The sequence below is a fragment of the Rhinopithecus roxellana genome, chromosome 12, assembly GCF_007565055.1.
Source record: "Rhinopithecus roxellana isolate Shanxi Qingling chromosome 12, ASM756505v1, whole genome shotgun sequence".
NCBI lineage: Eukaryota > Metazoa > Chordata > Mammalia > Primates > Cercopithecidae > Rhinopithecus > Rhinopithecus roxellana.
The window spans coordinates 38,394,590-38,421,387 of record NC_044560.1 but is presented as its reverse complement, the minus strand read 5'-3'; the positions used below and the strand labels follow the sequence as shown (position 1 = coordinate 38,421,387).

General features: G+C 38.4%; 1 protein-coding gene across 2 annotated transcripts in view; it reads right to left on the bottom strand.

Moving 5' to 3' along the window:
- The window catches only part of ANKRD13C (ankyrin repeat domain 13C), a 92,681-nt gene that overhangs the window by 59,310 nt on the left and 6,573 nt on the right, over positions 1–26,798 (bottom strand). For both annotated transcript variants that reach the window (XM_010358671.2, XM_010358669.2), the window contains exons 2-3: positions 12,425–12,466; positions 755–859 (exon numbers count right to left, since the gene is read on the bottom strand). In XM_010358671.2, the coding sequence (XP_010356973.1) occupies positions 755–859; positions 12,425–12,466 (147 nt within the window). The remainder of the gene's footprint in view (positions 1–754; positions 860–12,424; positions 12,467–26,798) is intronic.

Genomic DNA, 26,798 nt, shown 5'->3' with positions numbered 1-26,798 from the left:
ACATCCTAGGAGAGTTCCACATTGTGCATTTCTTTAATAAAGCTCCCAATGTTTTTTATTTCTTTCCACAAAGTTAGATTTAATTGATCATTTTCAGCCTAAAACTATAAAGATAATATTATCAGCAAGATAATATTCCCATTCATCCAGATTAACTTTTGTAAAATTTTCCACTACTGAGATATACTTGACAAAAATAAGATCTGTATGTGAAGTTGAAAAAAATTATGGGTAGAAGGAGGGAGAGTGGAATAACTGAACATTCAGCATATTATCAAAAAGAATAGGACATGTTTTGGAAATACTCTTTTAATGACTAAAACAAAATAGAGACAGTCTTATTCCTTGCTTCCAGCAAAATCTATCCTACCAACTAAAGCAGGTAACTATTGTAACACTATTTTTAGTTCCAATAATGGCCTAAATAATTAAGCAGTTGCCAAAAAGGACAGTCAGGTTATTAATTTTTTTAAGTCCTGCATTATGGATGAATTAAAAAAAAAATCAGAGAACATCAGTAAGTTAGGTAGAATGCTGCAAAAGACAAAAATTCATGATTTTAAACGTGATTCCTCAATTCTTTCTGTGTACCACTCAATGTTCAAGTTCCTAAGTCATAAATAATTCGTATGTAAGTTTATATATAATTGCAAATGTTCATATCATGGCAAGTTAAATTGAATGAAGAATATTTCAAATGCATGACTTCATATTTTTAGAAGATACATCAACAACAGTAATTCGTATTACTTACTCATCTGTCTATCTCCATAGCTGATGGCTTCCGCCAGAGGGCTCCATCCCTGAGCATTTTTCACCTTGACTGGAGCATTGTGAGCCAAAAGTAAATGGGCACATTCTGCAAAATAAAGTAGTAATAATATCAAACATCATGCAATTTTTAGAATCTCTAAATATAAATATATAAAAGCTTAATATAACAAATTAACATAAATAGATGAAATAAACACTGTAACATGTAGAATTATGTAATGTGAAAAATTCCTGTGTATCTAACTAAACCAGGTAATTTCAGATCCCTAGATTTAAAAAGTATCCATTCTACTACCTAAAAGTAAATTGGATCTCTCTGCAAAGAAGGTATCATGTTCCCTAATAATTGTTCCCGAGTATTTTTTTCATGTTTTCATACTCTAAAAGATAACCCAAGAACTTCAAGATAGATTTACATGCAAATATCTATCAGCTAGTAAAACCCAAAAGAGGATTTTTATGTCCATAATGTCAAATAGAAAGTTCATTTTTTCAGAAACAAAAGTGCTTTCAAAAAGAATCAGTAATGTTTCCTATAAACACTTATTTTTCAAATTTTATAATTCTTATTGTTTGGAAAAATGTTCAAAAAAGGGGCAAAACTTGGCTTATGATACAATGACAAATCTAGATAGTTTTTCAAATAATCAAAAGAAGTCTAAGGTATAGACCTTTCTATAGGTTGAGAAAACTTTTTCTTTAATTAAAAATAAAAAGTTGGCTGGGCGCAGCAGCTCATGCCTGTAATGCCAGCACTTTGGGAGGCCGATGCAGGCAGATCACGAGGTCAGGATATCGAGACCATCCTGGCTAACATGGTGAAACCCAGTCTCTACTAAAAATACAAAAAATTAGCCAGGCATGGTGGTATGCGCCCGTAGTCCTGGCAAATTGGGAGGCTGAGGCAGGAGAATCGCTTGAACCCGGGAGACAGAGGTTGCAGTGAGCCGAGATTGCGTCACTATATTCCACCCTGGGTAACATAGCAAGACTCCATCTTAAAATAAAATAAAAAGTTTATTTAACAGGAAAAAAGTTAAAACTGAGGCCCACGCCATGTGCGGTAGCTCATGCCTGTAATCCCAAAACTTTGGGAGGCCGAAGTGGGCCGATCACCTGAGGTTGGGAGTTCCAGACTAGCCTGACCAACATGGAGAAATACCATCTCTACTAAAAATACAAAATTATCCAAGCATGGTGGTGCATGCCTGTAATCCCAGTTACTCCGGAAGCTGAGGCAGGAGAATCGCTTGAACCCGGGAGGCAGAGGTTGCAGTGAGCCGAGATTGCCATTGCACTCCAGCCTGGGCAACAAGAGCCAAACTCTTTCTCAAAAAAAAAAAAAAAAAAAAAAAAAGACAGCCATCCATCCATTCATTCAATCAATAATTCAGCAAATATTTACCAAATGTCCATTATATGCAATTTCTAAATACCAGGTACTAGATAAGGTATTGCTATCGAAGAGGGCAATTCCTATGTTGGCATATAACATGTAAATTAATAACTAGAAAAGAAAAATAATGCAAGATAATAAGTGCTTTAAAAGAAGTAAGAGTGTCAAGGCAGTGTAATGTGGGTTGGCTAAGGTGGAGAACAAATGGCACTACTTTAGCACTATTCCTAGTGATAGAAGAAATAAATACACTAGCAGGGAACTTTATTACAATAAGGTAAAATAAATACAGAAATTTCATAGCAGTGTTTCAATCTGGTAACAGTATATAAGAATATAGGTATTCTTATATACCTACATATATAAATAGGTATATAAGAAAATAAACGAATGTTTATTTTAGTGTTGTTTGTATGGCAATTATATTGGAAACAAAGTGAATGTCCACAGTAGGGCAATAATAGGCATGTTGCATCTACATTACAGTAATAATATACAGTCATTTTTTAAGACTAGAGTCATATTAAAAGTACAGAGAAGCTAGCTTGAATGGTTAGCCAAATTTGGGAAATTTAGCATCAAAAAGAATAATGGCTAACTAGTTATAACACATTGAAAAAAAAAATGATAAGCCCATAACAACATCAAGAAATAAAAGGGAGGGCAGTAAGTTCTTACTTACAGAATAATCATTTATTCTACCTAATAAATGTAGAATAAATGATAAAATTAGAAAATTTAACATAATACCCATGTAATTTAACATAAAACCCCATGTAACTGGTTTAGGCAAAGGTCTTTATTGAACGCTAAAGTCAGTAGGTAAAAAGCTTTATGCTGGAAATAGGATATTCACATGGAACCAAAGTATTGTCCCAAGAATATTTACTAATAATAAACAGAAAAATGTTCCTTTACAATGGATATATTTGAAGATCATCACTTAAACTATCTAACTTAGTGGCAATTAACAATGAAATAATCTGGTATTGTGTGTTTCCAGTGTGATATATGTAAAGTTCCTAATTTCACCTATGAAATATTCTATCCAGAAATGTTTAACCTGAATCTAATAAAGCCTCTATAGCTAATTTTCAATTCACAGAAAAAACAAAGGATAAAGAACAGGTTAAGAAACATGGAGAGAAAATGATCAGGCAAATCTGAGAGAAAGGACGTTCTACAAGTTAACTGGTCAAGTCTTTTCAAAAAGTTGGGCACAAAGGTGGGGAAAAGGTGAACAAACTGCTCTAGATTATGAGACATAACAACCAAATGCAATGAGTGACCCTCAACAGGGTCATGTTTCAATATAAAAAAAACCTATAAATGACATTCTGGGAACAACTGGAGAAATCTCAATATGCATTGGGTATGACACGATATTTTAACGGTATCATTAATTTTCCTTGGTGTGATAATGATAATGTGGTTATGAAGGAGAATGTCTGTATTCTTAGAGGTGCATGCTGAAGTATTTGGGAGTAAAATGCATACCTACATTTAGGTTTCAAATGGTAAAACAAAAACAATATATACAGGCCAGGCGCACTGGCTCACGCCTGTAATCCCAACACTTTGGGAGGCTGAGGGGGGCAGATCATCTGAGGTCAGGAGTTCGAGACCAATCTGGCCAACATGGTGAAACCTGTCTCTACTAAAATACAAAAAAATTAGCTAGGCATGTTGGCATTGGCCTGTAATCCCAGCTACTACGGAGGCTGAGGCAGGAGAACTGCTTGAACCCAGAAGGCAGAGGTTGCAGGGAGCCGAGACCGTGCCACTGAGTGAGACTCTGGCTCAAAAACACAAACAAACAAAACAAACAAATAACAACAACAACAAAAATTTATATATATAAAACATACAAAGATAAATTAAAATATGAAACAATGTTAATTATTGAGTCTATGTGGAAAGTATTTGAGTGTTTGTTGTGATCATCTTTCAATTTTGGGGGTATATTTAAAATTTTTTATAATAAAATATTGAGAAGGATAAAGGAATTAAATAAATCAAAAAAAGGAATCAATTAGAGCCATCCCAACAGGCTTAAAGGAATTTTCACGGTGTACTGCTAAGTGATACAATTCATCTGCTCAGCACAAAAGTATATAATGATTGCATTGTTTAAAAAGCAATGAGTAAGACTAGGTGCGGTGACTCACACCGATAATCCCAGCACTTTGGGAGGTCAAGGTGGGCAGATCACCTGAGGTCGGGAGTTCAAGACCAGCCTGGCCAACACGGTGAAATCCCATCTCAACTAAAAATACACAAAGTAACCAGGTATGGTGGCACACGCCTGTAATCGCAGCTACTCAGAGGCAGAGGCAGGAGAATCGCTTGAACCCTGGAGGCAGAGGTCTCAGTGAGCCAAGATAGAGCCATTGCACTCCAGCCTGGGCAACAGAGCAAGACTCTGACTCAATAAATAAATAAATTAATTAATTAACTAAATAAAAAGAATGAGTAAAAAACTACACACATGAATGTGTATGTTCAGACACATGCACAAATATTTCTATATAATAATAAGCATACAGAAATGTATATAAGAATATCTAGCAAGTTTTAACATGCGTTACCATGTTTATTGGAAAGGGGATTAACAACAAGAGGGAATGACGGCCAAGATAAAAAGAAAATTTTTTTTTAAAAAGAATAAAAACAAACGGACCCATCTCCCAAAAAAGCACTGGGTTTTGTAAATATGTTTGTATGTATACATGTATAGGGGAATGTAAACATGTAGGATATCTACAAATTTCTATAGCTATTTCATGGTAGACTTTTGAAAGAAAAGAAAAATATGGCAAAGTACTATCTGTAGGGATTCTACTTCCATGAAGACAAAGTCTGTGTTGTAAGTAAAGCATATGATATGAAAGGATATCCATGAGGCAGTAAATGTTAACTACATCAGGAAAAAAAGTAGAGAGATGATGCTTTTTTAAATCTATGTATTGTATGATTTCAACTGTTTCAACATGCATGTGTTAGTAACCAAAAAAAGTCATTAAAGAAAAAAATGGGCCAGGAGCGGCGGCTCACACCTGTACTCCCAGCACTTTGGGAGGCTGAGGAGGGTGGATCACAAGTTCGAGACCAGCCTGGCCAACATAGTGAAACCCCGTCTCTACTAAAAATACAAAAATTAGCTGGGCGTGGTGGCGCATGCCTGTAGTCCCAGCTACTCAGGAGGCTGAGGCAGAAGAACCACTTGAACTCAGGAGGCAGAGGTTGTGGTAAGCCAAGATTACATCACTGCACACCAGCCTGGGCAACAAAGCGAGACTCTGTCTCAAAAAAAGAAAAAAAAAAGAAAGAAAAAAAGATAATATAAAAATATTAAAAAGCAAGTTGCACAACAATATCTAAAGCAATACCTTAGAATTCATATAAGATTTACATATTATCCTAGACATGTCAACAATGTTTCTGATATGCCACAGACCCAGCAGAACAGATAGATGCCCTTCACTCACTAATCACAACTCAGCTGAAGTAGAGATTAGCAACTAACAAAAAATCAGATACTCATAGATATGCTAATAACCTATGACATAGTCTTATAATTTAAAAAAAAAAAAAGAACTGGTGGCCAGGTGCAGTGGCTCACACCTGTAATCCCAGGACTTCAGGAGGCTGAGGTGGGTAGATCAGGAGGTCAGGAGTTTGAGACCAGCCTGACCAACACGGTGAAACCCCAGCTCTACTAAACATACAAAAATTAGCCAGGGGTGGTGGCACACACCTGCAATCCCAGCTACTCAGGAGGCGGAAGCAGGAGAAACGTTTGAAACCAGGGGGCAGAGGTTGCAGTGAGCCGATATCGCACCACCACACTCCAGCCTGGGTGACAGGACAAGATTCCGTCTCAAAAAAAAAAAATTAGATCAATCAAATGTCTTCTCTCAGTAATGTTAACAATGCATAATAAGAAAAGAAGGTAGTTAACAATTAGGCACTAAGGCTTAAAGAATGCATAAATGTGCCAGGAAGAAGTCAAGACGAGGACTGTGGAAAACGCAAATTATGAGTAATAGAAATCACACATTTAGACCAGGAACAGTGGCGCATGCCTATAATCCCAGCACTTTGGGAGGTCAAGGTGGGCAGATCATGAGGTAAGGGGTTTGATACTTGTCTGGCCAACATGGCAAAACCCTGTCTGCACTAAAAATAAAAAAACTTAGCCGCACGTGGTGGCATGCACCTGTAATCCCAACCACTCAGGAGGCTGATGTAGGAGAACTACTTGAACCCGAGAGGTGGAGGTTGCAGTGAGCAGAGATCATGCCACTGAACTCCAGGCTGGGTGACAGAGTGAGACTCCATCTCAAAAAACAAATAAACCAAAAAAAAAAAAAAAAAAAAGAAATCACACATTAATAAGTAAGAACTATAAAAGTGATCAAATACACAGAGAATCAATGAGAAAAATAGGACAGTTAGCTGGGCGCGATGGCTCACGCCTGTAATCCCAGCACTTTGGGAGGCCAAGGCGGGCGGATCATGAGGTCAGGAGATCAAGACCATCCTGGCCAGCACGGTGAAACCCCATCTCTACTAAAAAAAAATGCAAAGAATTAGCCAGGCGTGGTGGCGGGCACCTGTAGAGCCAGCTACTTGGGAGGCTAAGGCAGGAGAATGGCATGAACCCAGGAGGCAGAGCTTGCAGTGAGCCGAGATCACACCACTGCACTCCAGCCTGGACAACACAGCAAGACTCTGTCTCAAAAAAGAAAAAAAAAAGAGAGAGAAAAATAGGACAGTTGGAAACAATAGAATATCTAGAGTTATTAAAGTGAGAAACCTTATTAATTCTAAAGTTACTTTAGGAAAAAAATTAAAAATTGCAGATCCAAAAAAGACTGAAAATGAATTAAAAATTGCAGCAACTGGTTTGAAAAACCTTTCTCTGATGTTTTCAACCAAAACGTTAAGAATTAAAGATTACTTTTTCTACATCATCTCGTAAAACTTCCTGAAACCTTCCTTAATTAAGTATAATATTCTTCTTCATTTCCATCCAAATCCACAGTTCAATAACTTCCCATGTGACATCACTAATATTAGTCAATGGACTCAGAAATTCAGAAAAAAATCAGTTTCTGTGGTGAAAAATTAACGTTATTCAGTAGGTTAGGATGCGTGAGAGGAGGAAAGCATGTAGAAGTATAAAAGATTCTCTTTACCTCAATCAAAATATTATTTGAAGGCCCTGGGAAATTTTGTTGTGTTTATAGACAAGTACACAAACAGAACATGCCCTTCAACAATGAAATCACTAAAGGTACAGTGTATCTTAAAAGAAGATAAAAGAGAATAGACTATCTAGGCTGAACAATGATATAATGTAAAAGCAATGTATAGAACACTAAGTAGGCCAGGCATGGTGATTCGCACCTGTAATCTCCACTTTGGGAGGCCAAGGTGGGTAAATCACCTGAGGTCAGAAGTTCGAGACCAGCCTGGCCAACATGGAGAAACCCTGTCTTTATTAACAATACAAAAATTAGCTGGGCATAGAAACACACGCCTGTAATCCCAGCTACTACTAAATGAAATCACTAAAGGTACAGTGTATCTTAAAACAAGATAAAAGGGAATAGACTATCTAGGCTGAACAATGATATAATGTAAAAGCAATGTATAGAACACTAAGTAGGCCAGGTGGGGTGGCTCTGTAATCTCAGCACTTTGGGAGGCCGAGGTGGGTAAATCACCTGAGGTCAGGAGTTCGAGACCAGCCTGGTCAACATGGTGAAACCCCATCTCTACTAACAATACAAAAATAGCCTGGCATGGTAATGCACGCCTGTAATCCCAGCTACTACTAGGGAGGCTGAGGTGGGAGAATGGCTTGAACTCAGCAGAGGTTGCAATGAGCCGAGATCATCCCACTGCACTCCAGCCGAGGCAACAGAGTTAGACTCCAACCCCCCCCCCCAAAAAAAAAAAGAAACACTAAGTATAAAGTAGATGTTTTATTTTCTGCTACATATTCCAATCTCACTCTTGTGCAACCAAATATAAAAAATATAAATAGAATTTCAAGTTTGTTTGAGTTATTTTAAAAAGAGAATTATACAAACACATACATAAAGATCATAAGAAAAAAAGCAAAAAAAAAAAGGTGCATAACTGGAAAAATGCTAATGGATCAGTATGTAATCGGTTATGTCTACTCTATTTGAAAAGGATTCAGAAACAACAAATACCAACATTATTTGCAGATCCTGACTCATCTAACCAAGTGTTTCCCAAAATACATCCCACAGAACTCTAGTCTGTCAAGATACTTGTGAAAAAGAGCAAACATCAAATAACTGTGGGGAACTCTGACCACTATGGCCAACACATGCCCCAACTTGAAACATTACAATGCATATTAGCATATCAGATTTCTAACAAGTTCCACAACAAAGAAAACTTTTTAAGTTTTATTTACCTAATATTTTTCAAATTGATTTGCTCTGGAAACTCTATTTTCTTCTAAATACCTTTCAATATCCCATGAAACTAATGTAGGTTTTCTCCTGTACTTCAATGGATGCAAATAAACTAATGTTTTATTAAATATATTTTAATTTGTTGTTGTTGTTGAAACGGAGTCTCGCTCTGTCGTCCAGGCTGCAGTGCTGTGGTATGATCTCGGCTCACTGCAACCTCCACCTCCCGGGTTCAAGTGATTCTCCTTTCTCAACCTCCCAAGTAACTGGGATTACAGGCATGTGCCACCATGCCCAGCTAATTTTTGTATTTTTAGTAGAGATGGGGTTTTGCCACGGTGCCCAGGTTGTCTCAAACTCCTGACCTCAAGTGATCTGCCCGCCTCGGCCTCCCAAAGTGCTAGGATTACAGATGTGAGCACCACGCCAGGCTGAAATACATTTTAAAACAGGCTGATATAAACATATGATGAAGCATAATAGTACATCTATCTAAAATTAGAATACCCTCTGTCAGAATATATTTGAGTGGAAAAATAAAATAAAATTAGAACCCTAAACCAGAGATGGCAGATAGGCTTCATTTCACATTCAAATCCTGGTAAATCCATATTAACTACTGAAGTGCTAAATTAGGAAGGATTCCAGAATAGCAATCAGATTTGGCAAGCTGCATCTTGGCCAACTTTGATAATACACCATATCCTTTCTGAATGGTTCTTAGTGGAAAAGAGGGCAAAGCAATACACCATTAAAACAGATTTTAGAGCCGGGCACTCCCAAGTTGAAACTGAAACTTGGCTACTTGACTCTAGGCAAGTTTTGGGGCTGTTTTTCTTCCATAAAATGGAGATAATAATAGTACTTCACTCACATGGTTGTTGTAAGAGTTAAATTAGTAAATACGTGTAAAGTACTAGGAAAAGCATCTGGTATATTGTAAATAATAAATTATAGTTATTTTCTAAAGTTTCAATCCAATGTTCTTTGGGAAAAAAAAGCCTAAGTTTTTATTGATCAAATTCAGCTGACTATATCTGACATATTTTCACCAAGGTTGCTAGAGATGTCAATCATGGCCTGCCCTATGCACATTTCTGCTAAAGTAAACATACTTCCTCTGTATTCCTGATTCCGTCTCCTACCCCCAAATCTCACCCAAGTCAGTCTAGCTAACACTAATTTCACAGAAGCAAATACCTATCTTAAAGACAGATAACTAATAAATCTGCCATCACCCATCACTGTGGCTTGGCTTGAGATAAACTAGACCAATCAAACTTTTTGCTCAGAAATTTGGGAATCTAAGAAACCTGTCTAGTTAGCAGTGAACACTGAAACCAGAAAGTCACTAAAACTTAGGATCCTAAAAGAATTTTTTTGGTCTGTTCAATTTCAGTAAACAGAAAAAGTCAATCATGAAAAAGGAGAATACTGCAGATATACAGAACAGCAGACACACCATAAGAGATTGAAAGATGATAAGGAAATAGATAGGAGAATGACTGATTCCTCCAAACATCTTGGTTCCCACTCTTCCTGAGACCTGGCTGGTCCCTACTTCTTGAGTTTCTCTAATATGTAGCCTTTTAATGAATACCTCTTTACTTAGAAGTTACTCTAGTTAATCTTCCTTGTTAAAAAAAAAAAAAAAAGAAGAAGAAGAAGAAGAAGAAAAAATCCATAACCATAACATTGAAGATACAGATTTGAATCACCAATTTCATAGAATTAAAATAAAAATTAAGGTCAGGCACAGTGACTCACATCTGTAATCCCAGTGCTCTGGGAGGCCCAGAAGGGAAGATTGCTTGAGGCCAGGAGTTTGAGAATGGCCTGGGCAACATAGCAAGACCTCATTTATAAAAATAAATTTAAAAGTTAGTTAGGTATGGTGGCATGTGCCTCTCTAGTCCTTGCTACTTGGGAGGTTGGAGACGAGAGGATCACTTGAGCACAGGAGTTTGAAGTTGCAGTGAGCTAGGATCGCACCGCTACACCCCAGTCTGGGCAACAGAGCAAGACCCTGTCTCTAAAATAAAAATTATACTACCCTGCAGATCATATGCTTCATTTAAACATTTGGACTTAAAAATCAAACTAGCAAAAGAACTTTGTTTTTCAACAAAACAAGTTCAAGCCAGGGCAACAGAGGGAGAACCTGTCTCTACATAAAATGAAAAAATTAGCCAGACATGGTGGCATGTGCCTATAGTCCCAGCCACCCTGAAGGCTGAGGCAAGAGGATCACTTGAGTTCAGGAGTTCAAGACTACAGTGACCCATGACTGCATCATTGCACTCCAGCCTGGGGAACAGAGCGAGACCATGTTTCAAAAATAAAATAAAGGCCAGGCGCGGTGGCTCATGCCTGTAATCCCAGCACTTTGAGAGGCCAAGGAGGGCGGATCACCTGAGGTCGGGAGTTCAAGACAGCCTGACCAACATGGAAAAATCCCACCTCTACTAAAAATACAAAATTAGCCAGGCGTTGAGGCACATGCCTATAACCCCAGCTACTCTGGAGGCTGAGGCAGGAGAATCACTTGAACCCGGGAGGCAGAGATTGTGGTGAACCGAGATTGCACCATTGCACTCCAGCCTAGGCAATAAGAGTGAAACTCTGTCTCAAGATAAATAAATAAATAAAATAAAATAAAATAAAATAAAAACAAGTTCTAGCAATATCCCTAGGTCAGTAGACATTCAGATCAAATGTTTACATTGACAGATACATTATACCATATAACAACAACAGATGTTCATAATGATACTTCCAGATCATTGAAAAAAAAATCTTAACAGAAGTTCATTAGCCTATTTAAAAATATAAAATCATATGTCTTTAAAAAATTTTATTGGCTGGGCGCGGTGGCTCACACCTGTAATCCCAGCACTCTGGGAGGCCGAGGCAGGCAGATCATGAGGTCAGGAGATCAAGACCAGCCTGGACAACATGGGGAAACCCCGTCTCTACTAAAAACACAAAAAATTAACCAGGCGTGGTGGCACGTGCCTGTAGTCCCAGTTACACAGGAGGCTGAGGCAGAAGAATTGCTTAAACTCGGGAGGCAGAGCTTACAGTGAGCCAAGATTGCACCACTGCACTCCAGGATGGGCAACAGAGCGAGACTCTGTCTCAAAAAAAAAAAAAAAATTCTATCAAACACATTTAAAATATAAAAATCTAGTACTCAAAGGATTGCTATTCAGCTATCTAAAATCCACTTTCCAGAATAACTGGGGATCCAAATAACTGAAGTTTTACTGCATTTAGGAATAACCTACAAAAGTAGGTATCTTTTAAATCACCTGCCTATAAGGTTTTTTTAATCAAAGAATGAATACTTTAACAAATACTTAATAAACAAGTATTAAGTTTTTGCAATTATCTACCATACAAAAGGCTCAGCTTATGACTTTAGAGATATAAAATATTATGTATTAAAAATCATATAAAACTCTAATATGAAAAGTATAATAATTAATGAATCTTAATATTCGGAAATAAATCTTCTAAAATTATAAATTCCTTCTTAATAAAACAACCAAGTAAGGGGAAAAAAATATAGTTTCAAAAGACATAAAAGTTAGTACAGGATTTCCACCAACACTTTTTAAAAAGGGCTATGGAAAACAAGAAAATATTTACTAATTTCAATATACTAAATTCCAAGTTCAATTAACAAATCAAATAAGTGAGTTTTTAAAAACTCAAAAGACAAAACTGATCTTAAAAAGTTTAAACAGACTATACCTAAATGAAGTTAAACATAAAAAAGAAAAGATTTACTAACCTTTATTTCCTAACATCACAGCAAGGTGTAAAGGAGTATTTCCTAAAAAATAAAATAAAATAAATAAATTAGAAGGTGTCAAAACATAAGAACATTTACTTAAAAGTGGTTTCAGTTCCTCCAGAAATTTCACTGGCAGATTTTAAGCAAAAATACTGTGACTGCAAAATAATATTGCTTATATAGTAAATTTAAAGTCAGAAGATACCATGATTTCTGAGTACAATGTACTCCCCAACCCCTCCAAAAAAAAGGATATCCATTTTGAGATTTATTTTTCAAACAGATTTCACAGATTCCTTTTGCTGCTAATTTCTCTTTCACATTATTCTTTGTTCATTTAGCAAACAATTTAAATATCTAGTCATCCTTGGGGACAAAAATCAGTAAGACCGAATCCCAGTCTTCAAGTTGTTCAGAAAGTCTTCTGTTACACAAATATGAAAATAAATAATAATTACTATTTATTAAATAGAAGGGAGTATAGCCTGACTGTGGAACACAGTGCAGAGCTCATAACTTTGCAGAGAGTTAAATATTGAAGAATGGACCATACTGAAATGAGCCTTAAATAATTTGTTAGAAATCTGTAGGTGAACAAAAGCAACACTGGCTAGCATTCCAGATTTTTTTTTTTTTTAAGTTATCCAAATCACACTCAAGTGCAGGAACTATTTATATTTGGGAAACAAACAAAAAGTTATTAGTGGGGGTGAAGAAGTTATAGAAAACAGTAAAGAATGAAATCAGAATGATGAGCAAAAGAAAAAGACTTGAAAGCTATGCTATGAAGTTTGGACTACATTCTATAGTTGTTGTTATAGAATGACTAATTTAATTTCAAAATGATACCCTAAGCCACACTTATGATCTAAATATTAAATCGACAGTAATATTTGAAATTAAAAAGTTAGTAAATTTGCTAAATTTCACATATTAGCAATTTTACAGAAGTCATCACATTAATTACGACCAAAATAATAAGCTAAACATTATCAAGGGATCATATGCAGGATGAAGTAAGAGATGTGTATGTGATAAATTCCAGTTTCCTCTTAGCTTGACAAGAGATCGGCCATGATCAAAACACACACACACACACACACACACACACACACACACACAAACTTTTGCTCAACAAAGGCAGAATGGAATGGGAATTGTTGGCAAAGTCAGCAAAATACTATTTTGAGCAAAATTTAAAAAACAGCACAAAGAAGTTCACTACACTAAAATCACTTCCATGGCCAGGCACAGTGGCTCATGCCTGTAATCCCAGCACTTTGGGAAAGTGGCAGGCAGATCACTTGAGGTCAGGAGTTCAAGACCAGCCTGGCCAACATGGTGAAACCCCATCTCTACTAAAAATACAAAAGTTAGCCAGGCATGGTGGCACCCGCCTGTAATCCCAGCTACGGGGGAGGCTGAGGCAGGAGAATTGTTTGAACATGGGAGACAGAGGTTGCAGTGAGCCAAGATTACTCCATTGCACTCCAGCCTGGGCGACAAGAGTGAAACTCTGTCTCAAAATAAATAAATAAAATAAAGTCATCTCTGTAAGTAATTTTACCAAAAACAAAACAAAACCCTGGATTACAGAAAATCTCTTTATCTTAACTAGGGACAAAAAAACAAGACAGATTTGGAGATACAAGTCACATTATGCTTTTCAGAAATAAGAACTGGAGGTACAAATTTCCATTGGTACTTAGTACTTTAATATGAAATATGCAATGAAGAAAAGCATCTTTCAGCCGGGTGCAGTGGCTCACGCCTGTAATCCCAGCACTTTGAGAGGTCAAAGTGGGCGCATCACCCGAGGTCGGGAGTTCAAGACCAGCCTGACCAACATGGAGAAGCTCCTACTCTACTGAAAATACGAAATTAGCCAGGGGTGATGGCATATGCCTGTGATCCCAGCTACTGAGGAGGCTGAGGCAGGAGAATCGCTTGAACCTGGGAGGCGGAGGTTGCGGTGAGCCGCGATGGTGCCACTGCACTCCAGCCTGGGCAACAAGAGCAAAACTCCATCTCACAAAAAAAAAAAAAAAAAGAAAAGCATCTTTCATTATAGGCAGTTTTGTATATGAATTTAGTAAAACTGATTTCTCTCTCCTCTCATGTAGAAATTGCATACCTATCTCATGAAGATATTAAAGAAATCACCCCTCCCCTCACAAACAACTCTATGTCTGCAATTTTTCACTTTTCTCCAAAGGACGTATAGAGACACTCAAGTGAATTCTCCACATTAGGAACTCTCAGTAAAACACAGTTTTCCTACTACTGCTAACTAATATGTTCAGTTCAAATAAAATGAAAATGCTTAAGAACTTTTGTTGTTGTTGTTGTTGTTTTGTTTTGTTTTGAGACAGAGTCTCATTCTGTTGCCCAGGCTGGAGTGCAGAGGTTGATCTGGGCTCACTGCAACCTCTGCTTCCGGGGTTCGGTCAGGTGGTTCTCCTGCGTCAGCCTCCTGAGTAGCTGGGATTACAGGCGAGTGCCGCTACGCCCAGCTACTTTTTATATTTTTAGTAGAGATGGGGTTCCATCATGTTGGCCAGGCTGATCTCAAACTCCTGACCTCAGGTGATCCGCCCGCCTCGGCCTCCCAAAGTCCTGGGATTACAGGCATGATTGAGCCACCACGCTCGACCCTTAAGAACAATTTTAAACACAGTTATACACTGATAGATTAGGAGCCATCTGTGGGTCAGATTCATAAACTATTCAGTGCCTTCAGCCTTCAGCATAATACAAGGTTTAAAAAAAATCAACATGAGCAAGTAACAATTTCCAATTTGATTGGTCTAGAATGAAGTCCTCTTCCTTCTTTTCAAAATATTGAACTAAATTTCCTAAGTTTGCATTCACATTCGATGATAATTTACCAAGACCTAAAAGTAGTCCTAAAAAGCAAACAAATGTGGCCGGGCACAGTGGCTCTCACCTATAGTCACCATACTTTGGAAAGCTGAGGTGAACAGATCGCTTGAGGTCAGGAGTTCAGACCAGCCTGGTCAACACGGCAAAACCCCGTCTCTACTAAAAATACCGGGTGTGGTAGCGCACACCTGTAATCCAGCTACTCGGGAGGCTGAAGTAGAATCGCTTGAGTCCGGGTGGTGGAGGTTGCAGTGAGCCGATATGGCGGCACTGCACTCCAGCCTAGGCAATAAAGTGAGACCCTGTCTCAAAAAAAAAAAAAAAAAAAAGCAAACAAACTTGTTGACAATTTGGTGCTAAAAACAAAAGGTCAACATCAGCTATGCCAAAACCAAAGCTTTACTTTGAGCTATCATATTTTTTTTTTTTTTTTTTTTTTTTTTTTTGAGAGGGAGTCTCCCTCTCGGCTCACTGGAACCTCCGCCTCCCGGGTTCAAGCAATTCTCCTGCCTCAGCCTCCCAGGTAGCTGGGATTACAGGTGCCCACTACCATACCCGGCTAATTTTTGGATTTTTAGTAGAGACAGGGTTTCATCATGTTGCCCAGGCTGGTCTCGAATTCCTGGCCTCAAGTGATCTGCCCACCTTGGCCTCCCAAAATGCTGGGATTACAGGGTGAGCTACCGCGCTTGGCCCTCTAATACCTTTATATGTGCATTCTGACAAACTAAATATTTCTAGCATTATTTATCTATTTTCATTTATTGGCATAAAATTTGTTCGAAATATCCATTAATGATATACTATGACCTTTGAATTTATACTGATGTACCACTTCTCATTCCTAATATCTGTTATTTGTGCCTTCTTTTTCTCTTGATCAGTCTGATTATTATTATTATTATTATTATTATTATTATTATTATTTGAAACAGGGTCTTGCTCTGTCACCCAGGCTGGAGTACAGTGGCAAAATCATGGTTCATTGCAGCCTCAACCTTCCAGGCTCAAGTGATCCTCCCATCTCAGCCTCCCAAGTAGCTGGGATTACAGGCACACACCACCACACCCGACTCATTTTTTTTTTTTTAATTTTCAGTAGAGATATCTCACTACGTTGCCCAAGCTGGTCTCAAACTCCTGGACTCAAGCAATCCTCCCACCTTGGCCTTCCAAAATATTGGGATTACAGGCATGAGTCACTGTGCCTGACCTATTAATTTTATTCATCTTTTCAAAGAAGAAAGTGTTGGCTTTGTTGCTCTATTTTTCTAATTTAATAATTCCTGCTCTTTTATTACTTCTATTTTATTTGGGTAAAATAAACTCAAACTGGGAAATTAAGCAACTTAAAATTGTTCTTCTAATTTCTTAAAACAGATTTGATGATTGATATTTCAGCCATTTTCCTAAGATATCTACCTTTGTAAAAATGTCTAGCTTATCTGCATTGCAATCAGAGAACGGGCAGTGTAATTTCAGTCGTCTAAAATGTGTTGAGATTTGCTTTATGGTTGAGTCTGACCAATTTTTGTAAATGCTGTCTATATCCTTGAAAAAAAAACAACTTTTTTTTCTGCAGTTGTTGGGTTCAGCATTTCATATAAATCTACCAGATCCATTTTAATGGTGTTGTTCATGTTTTTTATATCCTTATTGATTTGTTGTTGTTGTTGGCTTATTTGGTTACAAAGAGAGGAATGTTAAAAATCTCCCACTATAATTGGGGTTTCTATGTCTTCTTGTAATTCTAGCAAGTTTTGCTTGATACATTTTGAAGCCAGGTTATCAAGTGCAATCAAACTTAAAATCTTCATAGATTCTTGGTTAATTGAACTACTTTTCATTGTGAGACATGCACCTTTTTCTCAGATAATGTTTTCTGTTTTAAAACCTATTAGGGGGCGGGCACGGTGGCTCATGCCTGTAATCCCAGCACTTTCGGAGGCTGAGGCAGGTGGATCACGAGGTCAGGACCTTGAGACCAGCCTAGCCAATATGGTGAAACCCCGTCTCTATCAAAAAACCCCATCTCTATCAAAAATACAAAAATTAACCAGGTGTGGTGGTGGGCGCCTGTAGTCCCAGCTACTCAGGAGGCTGAGACAGGAGAATCACTTGAACCCAGGAGGTGGAGGTTGCAGTCGGCCAAGATCACACTACTGCACTCCAGCCTGGGCGACAGAGTGAGACTCCATCTCAAAAAAAAAAAAAAAAAAAAAAAAAAACCTATTAGGATATTAACACCATTACCATTATCCCAACTTTTTTGAATTGGTATTTGCATGGAATATATTTTTCAATTCTCTTACTTACAACTTTTTAACATCCTGATGTTTTAGATACGTCTCCAATTGCATGCAGTTGGGTGTTTTTATCCTACAGTAAGACAGTATTTGTCTTTTAACTGAAGCATTTAATCCAGTTTCATATATACTTACTGACATATCAGGGTCTAAATCTACCATCCTTTTTGTGTTTTCTTTTTTTTTTTTTTTTGAGACAGAGTTTCACTCTGTCACCCAGGCTAGAATAGAGTGGTGTAATCTCGGCGCACTGCACCCTCCGCCTCCCAGGTTCAAGAGATCCTCCTGCCTCAGCCTCCAGAGTAGCTGGGATTACAGGCGTGCGCCACCACACCAGCTAATTTTTGTATTTTAGTAGAGACAGCGTTTCACCATGTTGGCCAGGCTGGTCTTGAACTCCTGTCCTCAAGCAATCTGCCTGCCTCGGCCTCCCAAAGTGCTGGGATTACAGGCGTGAGCCACTGCCAGCCCAGCCCCTTTTAGTGTTTTCTATTTGTCCTGCCTGTTCTATATTCCTTTTGCTCATCCTTCTTACCTTCCTCCAGATTGATAATTTTTATTATTCCATTTTGTTTTTTCATCTATCTGAAAGGTATACATATTTTACTTTACTATAGCAGGAAAGTGGCATGATACAAATTACATTTTAAAATCATTCTTGTTCTCATGTAGAGAATGGATTGGAGGGGGACACAGGGAGACTAGTTATGAGTCTGGTGCAATATTCCCAGGAAAAAATAAAACTAAAATTGGTCAGTCTCAATGTGGGGGCAGAGAAGACAGAAGTAGACTGGTTCAAAATAACTTGCCAATTATATGTGTATGGGGAATAAGAAGTTGTGAAACAAAGAATGATCTCAGTGACTGGCTTGAGCAACTAGATAGTTAACGATGTAATTTAAAAGAATGGGTGGCCAGGTGAAAGGGAAGGAGGCAGAAAATGGCAATTCCAATTTGGACAAGGTAATTTTAAAACAACTCTGAGATTCCAAGTGAAGACGAATACAAAATCTAGAATTCAAAGGAGAAGTATAGGCTGGAGATACACATTTGGCAGTAAAAAAGAAGAGATGAGCCTGAAGCAGTGGCTCATGCATGTAATCCCAGTACTTTGGGAGGCAGAAGCAAGCAGATCACAAGGTCATGAGTTTGAGACAAGCCTGACCAACATGTTGAAACCCCATCTCTACTAAAAATACAAAAATTAGTTGGGCATGGTGGCGCATGCCTGTAATCCCAGCTACTCAGGAGGCTGAGGCAGGAGAATGGCTTGAACCTGGGAGGCAGAGGTTGCAGTGAGCCGAGATCACCCATTGCACTCCAGCCTGGGCAACAGAGCGAGACTCCAACTTGGTGGAGGGGGAATAAAAAAAAGAAAAGACGTTTACAATCAAATGTATAAATTCCTGAATATCTCTTTTTGTCTCAATAGTGGAAGAGGTGGCAACAGTTCCCTTTCTTCACTTCTCTATCTTTCAGGAAGAAAAAGAAGTACCATGCTCCAAATGGTAAAAAAAAAAAAAAGAGAGAAAAACACACACACACACATATAAGGAACTGATAACACTAGCTGCTGCCTAGGAGGGGAACTAGATAGGTAGAGATTGGTGAAAGGGAAACTTAAAATGTATCCTTTTATTTTTAAGAATTCTAAAGCATGTGAATATAGCTATTAAAAAAATTTTGAATTTAAGTCAAGGAGTGTCCACCAGAGTCTAGACAGATAACCTAGGTGAAGAAGTCAAGGTGTCCATGCTCCTGGATAATTATCCTTTGTTTTCTTAACCCCTCAAGAACACAGAGAAAAGAGGGGGTAAAAGCATCAGTACCTACTGAAGTTACAAATGAAACCTTCCATTACAAGTCCAAATTTTAATCATATTATCACAAGATTTATGAACTAGAAGTCAGTTCAACAATTCAATCCCTCTTTTTACAGATAAGAATATAAACAGAAATACCTTCTACTATGATGCTAAATATCATGCTGTGCTAATTCAATATTTTAAATGGCAAAATCATCATCATCATCACCTGGCTAATAGTGAATTTACTGTATCCACCAAGTATATCATAAAACTAAGTGCTCCAATATCCTAGTTACCTCCATCTAATATCTCCTCAGTTTTCTATGTCCTCAACCTGCTGCTTAAGCTAATTTATTACACAAAGGATTATAAAAACATAAAATAAACTTTGCTATCAACTTTTCATAATGTACTTTTTAAATCTGAAATTGAACGCTTTCATTCTAACTTGGTAAACTAAATCAAACTGTTTTGTCGAACAAGTGGAAAACATCCAGTAATATTAAGACCACTTTAGCTTTTAGGTACGCTGGTTTGTTTGTGGCAAAGTCTCTCTGTTGCCCAGGCTGGAGTGCAGTGATGCCATCTCGGCTCACTGCAGCCTCCACCTTCTGTGCCTCAGCCTCCTGTGCCTCAGCCTCCTGACTAGCTGGGATTACAGGCGTGCACCACCATGCCTGGCTAATTTTTGTATTTTTAGTAGGGATGGAGTTTAGCAAAACTATGTTGGCCAGGCCAATCTCAAATTCCTAGCCTCAAGTGATTCGCCCACCTCAGCCTCCCAAAGTGCTGGGATTATAGGCATGAGACACCGCACCAGGCTGACTTTAGTTTTAAAATATGTAAAAAACACTGGCTGGTACAGTGGCTCAAGCCTGTATTCCCAACAGTTTGGAACACTGAGGCGGGAGGATTGCTTGAGCCCAGGAATTCAACACCAGTCCATGCAACATAGGGAGATCTTGTCTCTGTAAACAATAATTTTTAAAAATTAGCTGGGGGCTGGGCACAGTGGCTCACGCCTGTAATCCCAGCACCTTCAGAGGCTGAGGCGGGTAGATCACCTGAGGTCAGGAGTTCGAGACCAGCTGACCAACAAGGTAAAACCTTGTCTCTACTAAAAATACAAAAATTAGCCAGGTGTGGTGGCAGGCGCCTGCAGTCCCAGCTACTCAGGAGGCTGAGACAGGAGAATTGCTTGAACCCAGGAGGCGAAGGTTGCAGTGAGCCAAGATCGTGCCACTGCACTCCAGCCTGGGCAACAGAGCGAGATTCCATCTCTCTATATATATATATATATATATTAGCTGGGCATGGTAGTGTGGTATGCCTGTGGTCCCATCTACTCAGGAGGGTGAGGTGGGAGGATTGCCTGAGAGTAGGAGGTCAAGGCTGCAAAGAATTACGGTCACACTATTGCACTCCAACCAGGATGACAGAGTGAGACCCTATCTCAAAAAAAAAAAAAAATGAATAAATAAATACAAATAATAAATGGAATCGCTGGCATTTCATGGGTATCTATTAAATGTGTTAGGCACTGTGCTGTATACTTGTGATACCTTATTCATTTAATTTGCTCAATAATCCTATGAAACAAATATCATTCCTATTTCTCAAGAAGAAAAATAGACCTAACAATAGTTATTTTCCAAAATTACATATCTGGAAACCAGGACAGTTAATGACACAAAAATTTATATTCTTTTTACTGTATTTACAGTTTTCAAGCTTTTGAATCTCAGGACTCCTTTATACTTCTAAAAATTATTAAGGATCCCAAAACCATTTGTATAGATATATCTATTGATATTTACCATATTAGAAATAAAGATTTAAAAATTTTTAAATTTATTAATTTTAGAACTGTAATACTCATTACCTATTAATATAAAATTTCTTATGAAAAAATTAACTACATTTTCCAAAACAAATAAGTGACAAGAGCAGTACTATTTTAAATTATTTAATTAAAAATAAAAATAAATTACATTTCTTTAATGTCTGGCTTAACAGAAGATGGCAGCTGCGTTTTTATATATGCTTCACACAAATTCACAGTTGATGAGAGTAGGAGTATTTTAATACCCTTTTCTGATAATTGGGGGATATTTTTCTTTGCTACTACACCAAAATTCACTTCTTAAAAGTTGGTTGCACAGCCGGGCGCAGTGGCTCACACCTGTAATCCCAATACTTTGGGAGGCCGAGGCAAGTGGATCACCTGAGGTAGGGAGTTTGAGACCAGCCTGACCAATATGAAGAAACCCCGTCTCTACTAAAAATATGAAATTAGCCGGATGTGGTGGTGCATGCCTGTAATCCCAGCTACTTGGGAGGCTAAAGCAGGAGAATCACTTGAACCCAGAAGGCGAAGGTTGCAGTGAGCCAAGATCGTGCCATTGCACTCCAGCCTGAGCAAGAAGAACAATACTCCATCTCAAAAAAAAAAAAAAAGACTGCAATGTGAAATCTAAAATCATATCAATAAGTTTTTTGTACTGTGTTACACTGAAATATACTGATCCATCTTGTGCTTTGAATGGATCTTGTACTGATGCATGATTCTGTAACACCATGCATTGATCAGTTGAAAAACACCAGTTGACCAGGTTATGGAAATCTTCAAATGCTGATATATTTCACTGTACAACAGCAAAAAATCATATTTGGCAATATCACCTCCAATCTGACTAAAACAGTCTTTTATGTGCTGGGAACCCATCAAGCTTACCATGGCAGAGGTAAGTTCTTCAAATTTCTACTTTTCATTTGAAAGCTTCAATTTTTTCATTCACAATAAATACTATCACTTGTTTTCCTTGAAGTCATAGGTTTACTTCATTATTTTCCCAAAAAATTTGCCAAATATTCAAATTGTGATAGTTTGTAAACTGTCCTTTGAAGTAAAAATAGTGTTCCATGAAAAAGGTGGCTAGCTCAGCTTACACTCAAATACCCCTCAAACTTTTTCCTAATACTTTTTTTCTATTTGTCTTTTCTTTCTTTTTAATAGAGATTGGGGTCTCACTATGTTTACCAGGCTGGTCTGGAACTCCTGACCTCAAGTGATCCTCCCATCTCGTCCTCCCAAAGTGCTGGGATTACAGGCGTGAGCCACTGTGCCTGGCTTCACCACTCAAACAGTTTAACAATGTTTTCCCTTATTTACCCCTTCAGTATGCAGCAGAAGAGCAAAGGGCACAATCCCAATTATGTCACAAATACCAAAAAAGCATGTACTCAAGATTAGGATGTAATAAAATTCATAATTTTTACAGTTTCATCAAAAACATTAAGTAAAATTGGCTTGTTTTAATTTTTAAAATTAAAAATTAATTTGCATGGCAGTGAACAATACAATGACTACCAGCCCAGTTTGGTACTCTGACTTGCACTAAGATGTCAACAATTTTACTCACCATTGCTTTTGAACCATTAATGAAAATGTCTGCAGTGAAAAAGGCAAGCAATGACTACATATTATTATAAAAATAGTTTTGACTTTGTGCACCCCTTAACTATAGAACAAAGCCGGAAATTAAAAGTACTAGTACAGAGCTCCAGGTTCTATAGACTCCTTCAAGTCCCATCCAAGCAAGCAGTAAAAGGGGGTAATTTCTGCATTTTCTCTCAAAAATGCTAATATACTACTAAAATATACACACATGTATCATCTGACATCAAATCCATCATCAACTTCTACCAGCTCTATCTTCTTATCACCCCCCCAGTTTCCCCCAACTGTAATAGTTTTTTATACTGACCCTTGCCTCACACAACAGCCCGAGCGAGCCTTTTAAAATCAAATCGTGTTACTCCTCTGCTCAAAACCCTTAAATAACTTCCCACATTGCTCTGAGTAAAACCCCAAACCCTTAACAAGGGTCTAAAAAAGTTGTGCCTCTCAAATCTCATATCTCCTACCACCCTCCCCCTTACTTTGTTCCAGCCACGTCAACCTTTCTTTCCTTGAATGTAGTACCTTTGCTTTTGCTATTTTCTGCTTGAAACTCTGTTCTGCCAGATATCTGCTCCCTAGTTTTCTTTAGGTAACTGCTTACATTTCTTATTTATTGGTATCTTTCCTGACTCTGACCTCAGGGAAATAATTACTACTTTTCCTTCCCCGTACTCTCAGCACTCTTTATCCTCTGCTTAATTTTACTCTATAATACTTACCATTATCAGTCATATCATATATTTATTAGTTTGTTGTCTGTCTCTCCCATTGGAATGTAAGCTCCATTAGAACAGACACTTTGTCAGTTTTGTTGACTGCGATAACCTCAGTACATAAAACACTGTCCATCACATATTATTAGAAGCTTAGTATCTGTTGAATGAATGAAATCAAAGAAAAAAGAAACTATAAAGAACCAGAAGAGCATTGTCAAAATCTGATTTTACTCTCCAAAAAGCATTTCATACTAGGACAATGCAGGTCTCCACCTAATTCTGTATGATAACCAAACAAAAGCTATATATGCATAAGAGGATATGCAACATAGCACAAGTTTTTACAGAACTCACTACAGTGCTAAGAAAGGGCATGCATTAACTGCCTGATAAGATATTTGCAGCCAAGAATCCAACTTCATAGCCGGGCACGGTGGCTCATACCTGTAATCCCAGCACTTTGGGAGGCCAAGGTGAATGGATCACCTGAGGTCAGGAGTCCGAGACCTGCCTGACCAACATGGAGAAAACCAGTCTCTACTAAAAATACAAAATTAGCTGGGCATGGTGGCACATGCCTGTAATCCCAGCTACTCGGGAGGCTGAGGCAGGAGAATCGCTTGAACCTGGGAGGAGGAGGTTGCGGTGAGCCGAAATCGTGCCATTGCACTCCAGCCTGGACAACAAGAGCAAAAACTCCGTCTCAAAAAAAAAAAAAAAAAATCTACTGAGCTACACCAATAGTAAACTAAAGGTAACTTATAGGAGAGTCAAATAAACCTAATTAACCCTTTAGGAGACTCACACACAGTATGAATTCAAGCATCAGATAAAACCTCAATTAAGGCCGGGCACAGTGGCTCACGCCTGTAATCCCAGCACTTTGGGAGGCTGAGGTGGGCAGATAACCTGAGGTCAGGAGTTCGAGACCAGCCTGACTAACATGGAGAAACTTCATCTCTACTAAAAATACAAAATTAGCCGAGCTTGGTGGTGCATGCCTGTAATCCCAGCTACTCAGGAGGCTGAGGCAGGAGAATTGCTTGAACTTGGGAGGCAGAGGTTGTGGTGAGCCAAGATTGAACCATTGCACTCCAGCCTGGGCAACAAGAGCGAAATTCCGTCTCAAAAGAAACAACAACAAAACAAAAACAAAAACAAAAAAAACCCTCAATTGAAGTCCTGTCTAAACCTCAAAAAGAAGGAGTAGCTTCTGAAGGACGGTACTTAATACCAAAGGTGAGAGCAACATACTGATATTAATTGGTATTGTGCGAACCTTCAGAGTTAAAATATTTCAGTCCTTTTTTCCATTTGAGACTATTAAAGCTCCAAGAGGCAGATATTATTGTATCTGCTTATTTCAGAGGTTAAATAATATCATTAAAACCAGTTCATAGAGAAGCATGGTCTCAAACTCAGATATGACCCTGATCTGATCAATACAGAAAAGGCAAAAGAACTTTTCCCTTTTTCCTACCCCTATTTTACATACTTCAGTCTTGCTCTAAAACTGATCTCCCAGCTCTCCCTCAAGAAAATAAATGGTATAGGAGCAGAACCACATTGTTTGTCTGCCTGGCCCCCATCCAATTCTCTAGGAACTGCACTCATTTTCTGGAACCCAAGCATTCTGATAATTATATTATACTCTGAATTAAAGTAGATTTTTATGACTTAAGAATGGCATCAACTTGGGGCAGCTATCCTACCGAAAACTCAATTCTCCAATGAGTCCTCTAGAATTCTCCTACCTCATTGAGGATACCCAGGACCCAACATCACCAATAATCACCCATTTCTGCTACCTTTTTTGCCAAAGCTAGATGGTCAGAATTTCTATTCCTATTGCAGCCCAGTGCAGAAAAGGGGAGAAGAGGATCCTCCCTCCCTTTTAAGACACAGTTCTGAAGATGTGTTCTTATCACAACATTTGTAAGCAGTGGGTGAAGTTCTATAGTACTAATGGTGACACCATCAAGAAACACAGCCACTTAACCCAAGGCCAGTCCTACTCTGCTGGAGATGCACATGGTGAAGAAAGACAAGAAAGAAGGAAGATGACATTCATCTAATAATGAAGATCAACTATATTAACCCTGATCAATGGAGTAACACTTCACCACCAAATCACCCCCACACCCAGGTAAGGTGTATAACACACTTTAATGTGTTATAAACTTGAGCCTCTAGGCCGGGCGCGGTGGCTCAAGCCTGTAATCCCAGCACTTTGGGAGGCCGAGACGGGCGGATCACGAGGTCAGGAGATCGAGACCATCCTGGCTAACACGGTGAAACCCCGTCTCTACTAAAAATACAAAAACTAGCCGGGCGAAGTGGCGGGCGCCTGTAGTCCCAGCTACTCGGGAGGCTGAGGCAGGAGAATGGCGTAAACTCGGGAGGCGGAGCTTGCAGTGAGCTGAGATCTGGCCACTGCACTCCAGTCCGGGCGACAGAGCGAGACTCCGCCTCAAAAAAAAAAAAAAAAAAAAAAACTTGAGCCTCTAGACACCACTTTCTTCCTAAGGAAACTGAGGTCTGTCCTACAAAAACAAAGTTTAAAAAACCTATAAAACAGAAAGCAAATAAACAAACATAAAACTACTAATGTTCTTTTAAACACAAGCCCTCATTTTAACCCTCTCCTGGTTAAAATTATTCACCAGGAGCTTAAAGTTTTTTTTTTTTTTTCATGCGGAGATTAGCTTTATAGTCACCTCTTCTAAAAGAGATCTATTACGTATTATTCTTTTGTATCACCCATCATGAAAGTTTTAATGACTAAAACAAAGCAGAGAAAAAAAATCAAAAGGAAGATAAGAGATTTATACAGAATAAACCAAAATAAACATACCCTATGGCCATCAAATAGATTATCCTATCTTTTCAATCCTCAAAAGCACTTTTTTTTTTTCTTTTTTGAGATGGAGTTTAGCTCTTGTTGCCCAAGCTGGAGTGTAATGGTACAATCTCGGCTCACCCCAACCTCCACCTCCTGGGTTCAAGTGATTCTCCTGCCTCAGCCTTCCGAGGAGCTGGGATTACAGGTGCCTGGCACCATGCCCGGCTAATGTTTTGCATTTTTAGTAGAAACAGGGTTTCACCATGTTAGGCTGGTCTCGAACTCCTGACCTCAGGTGATCAGCCCGCCTTGGCCTCCCAAAGTGCTGGGATTACAGGCATAAGCCACCGTGC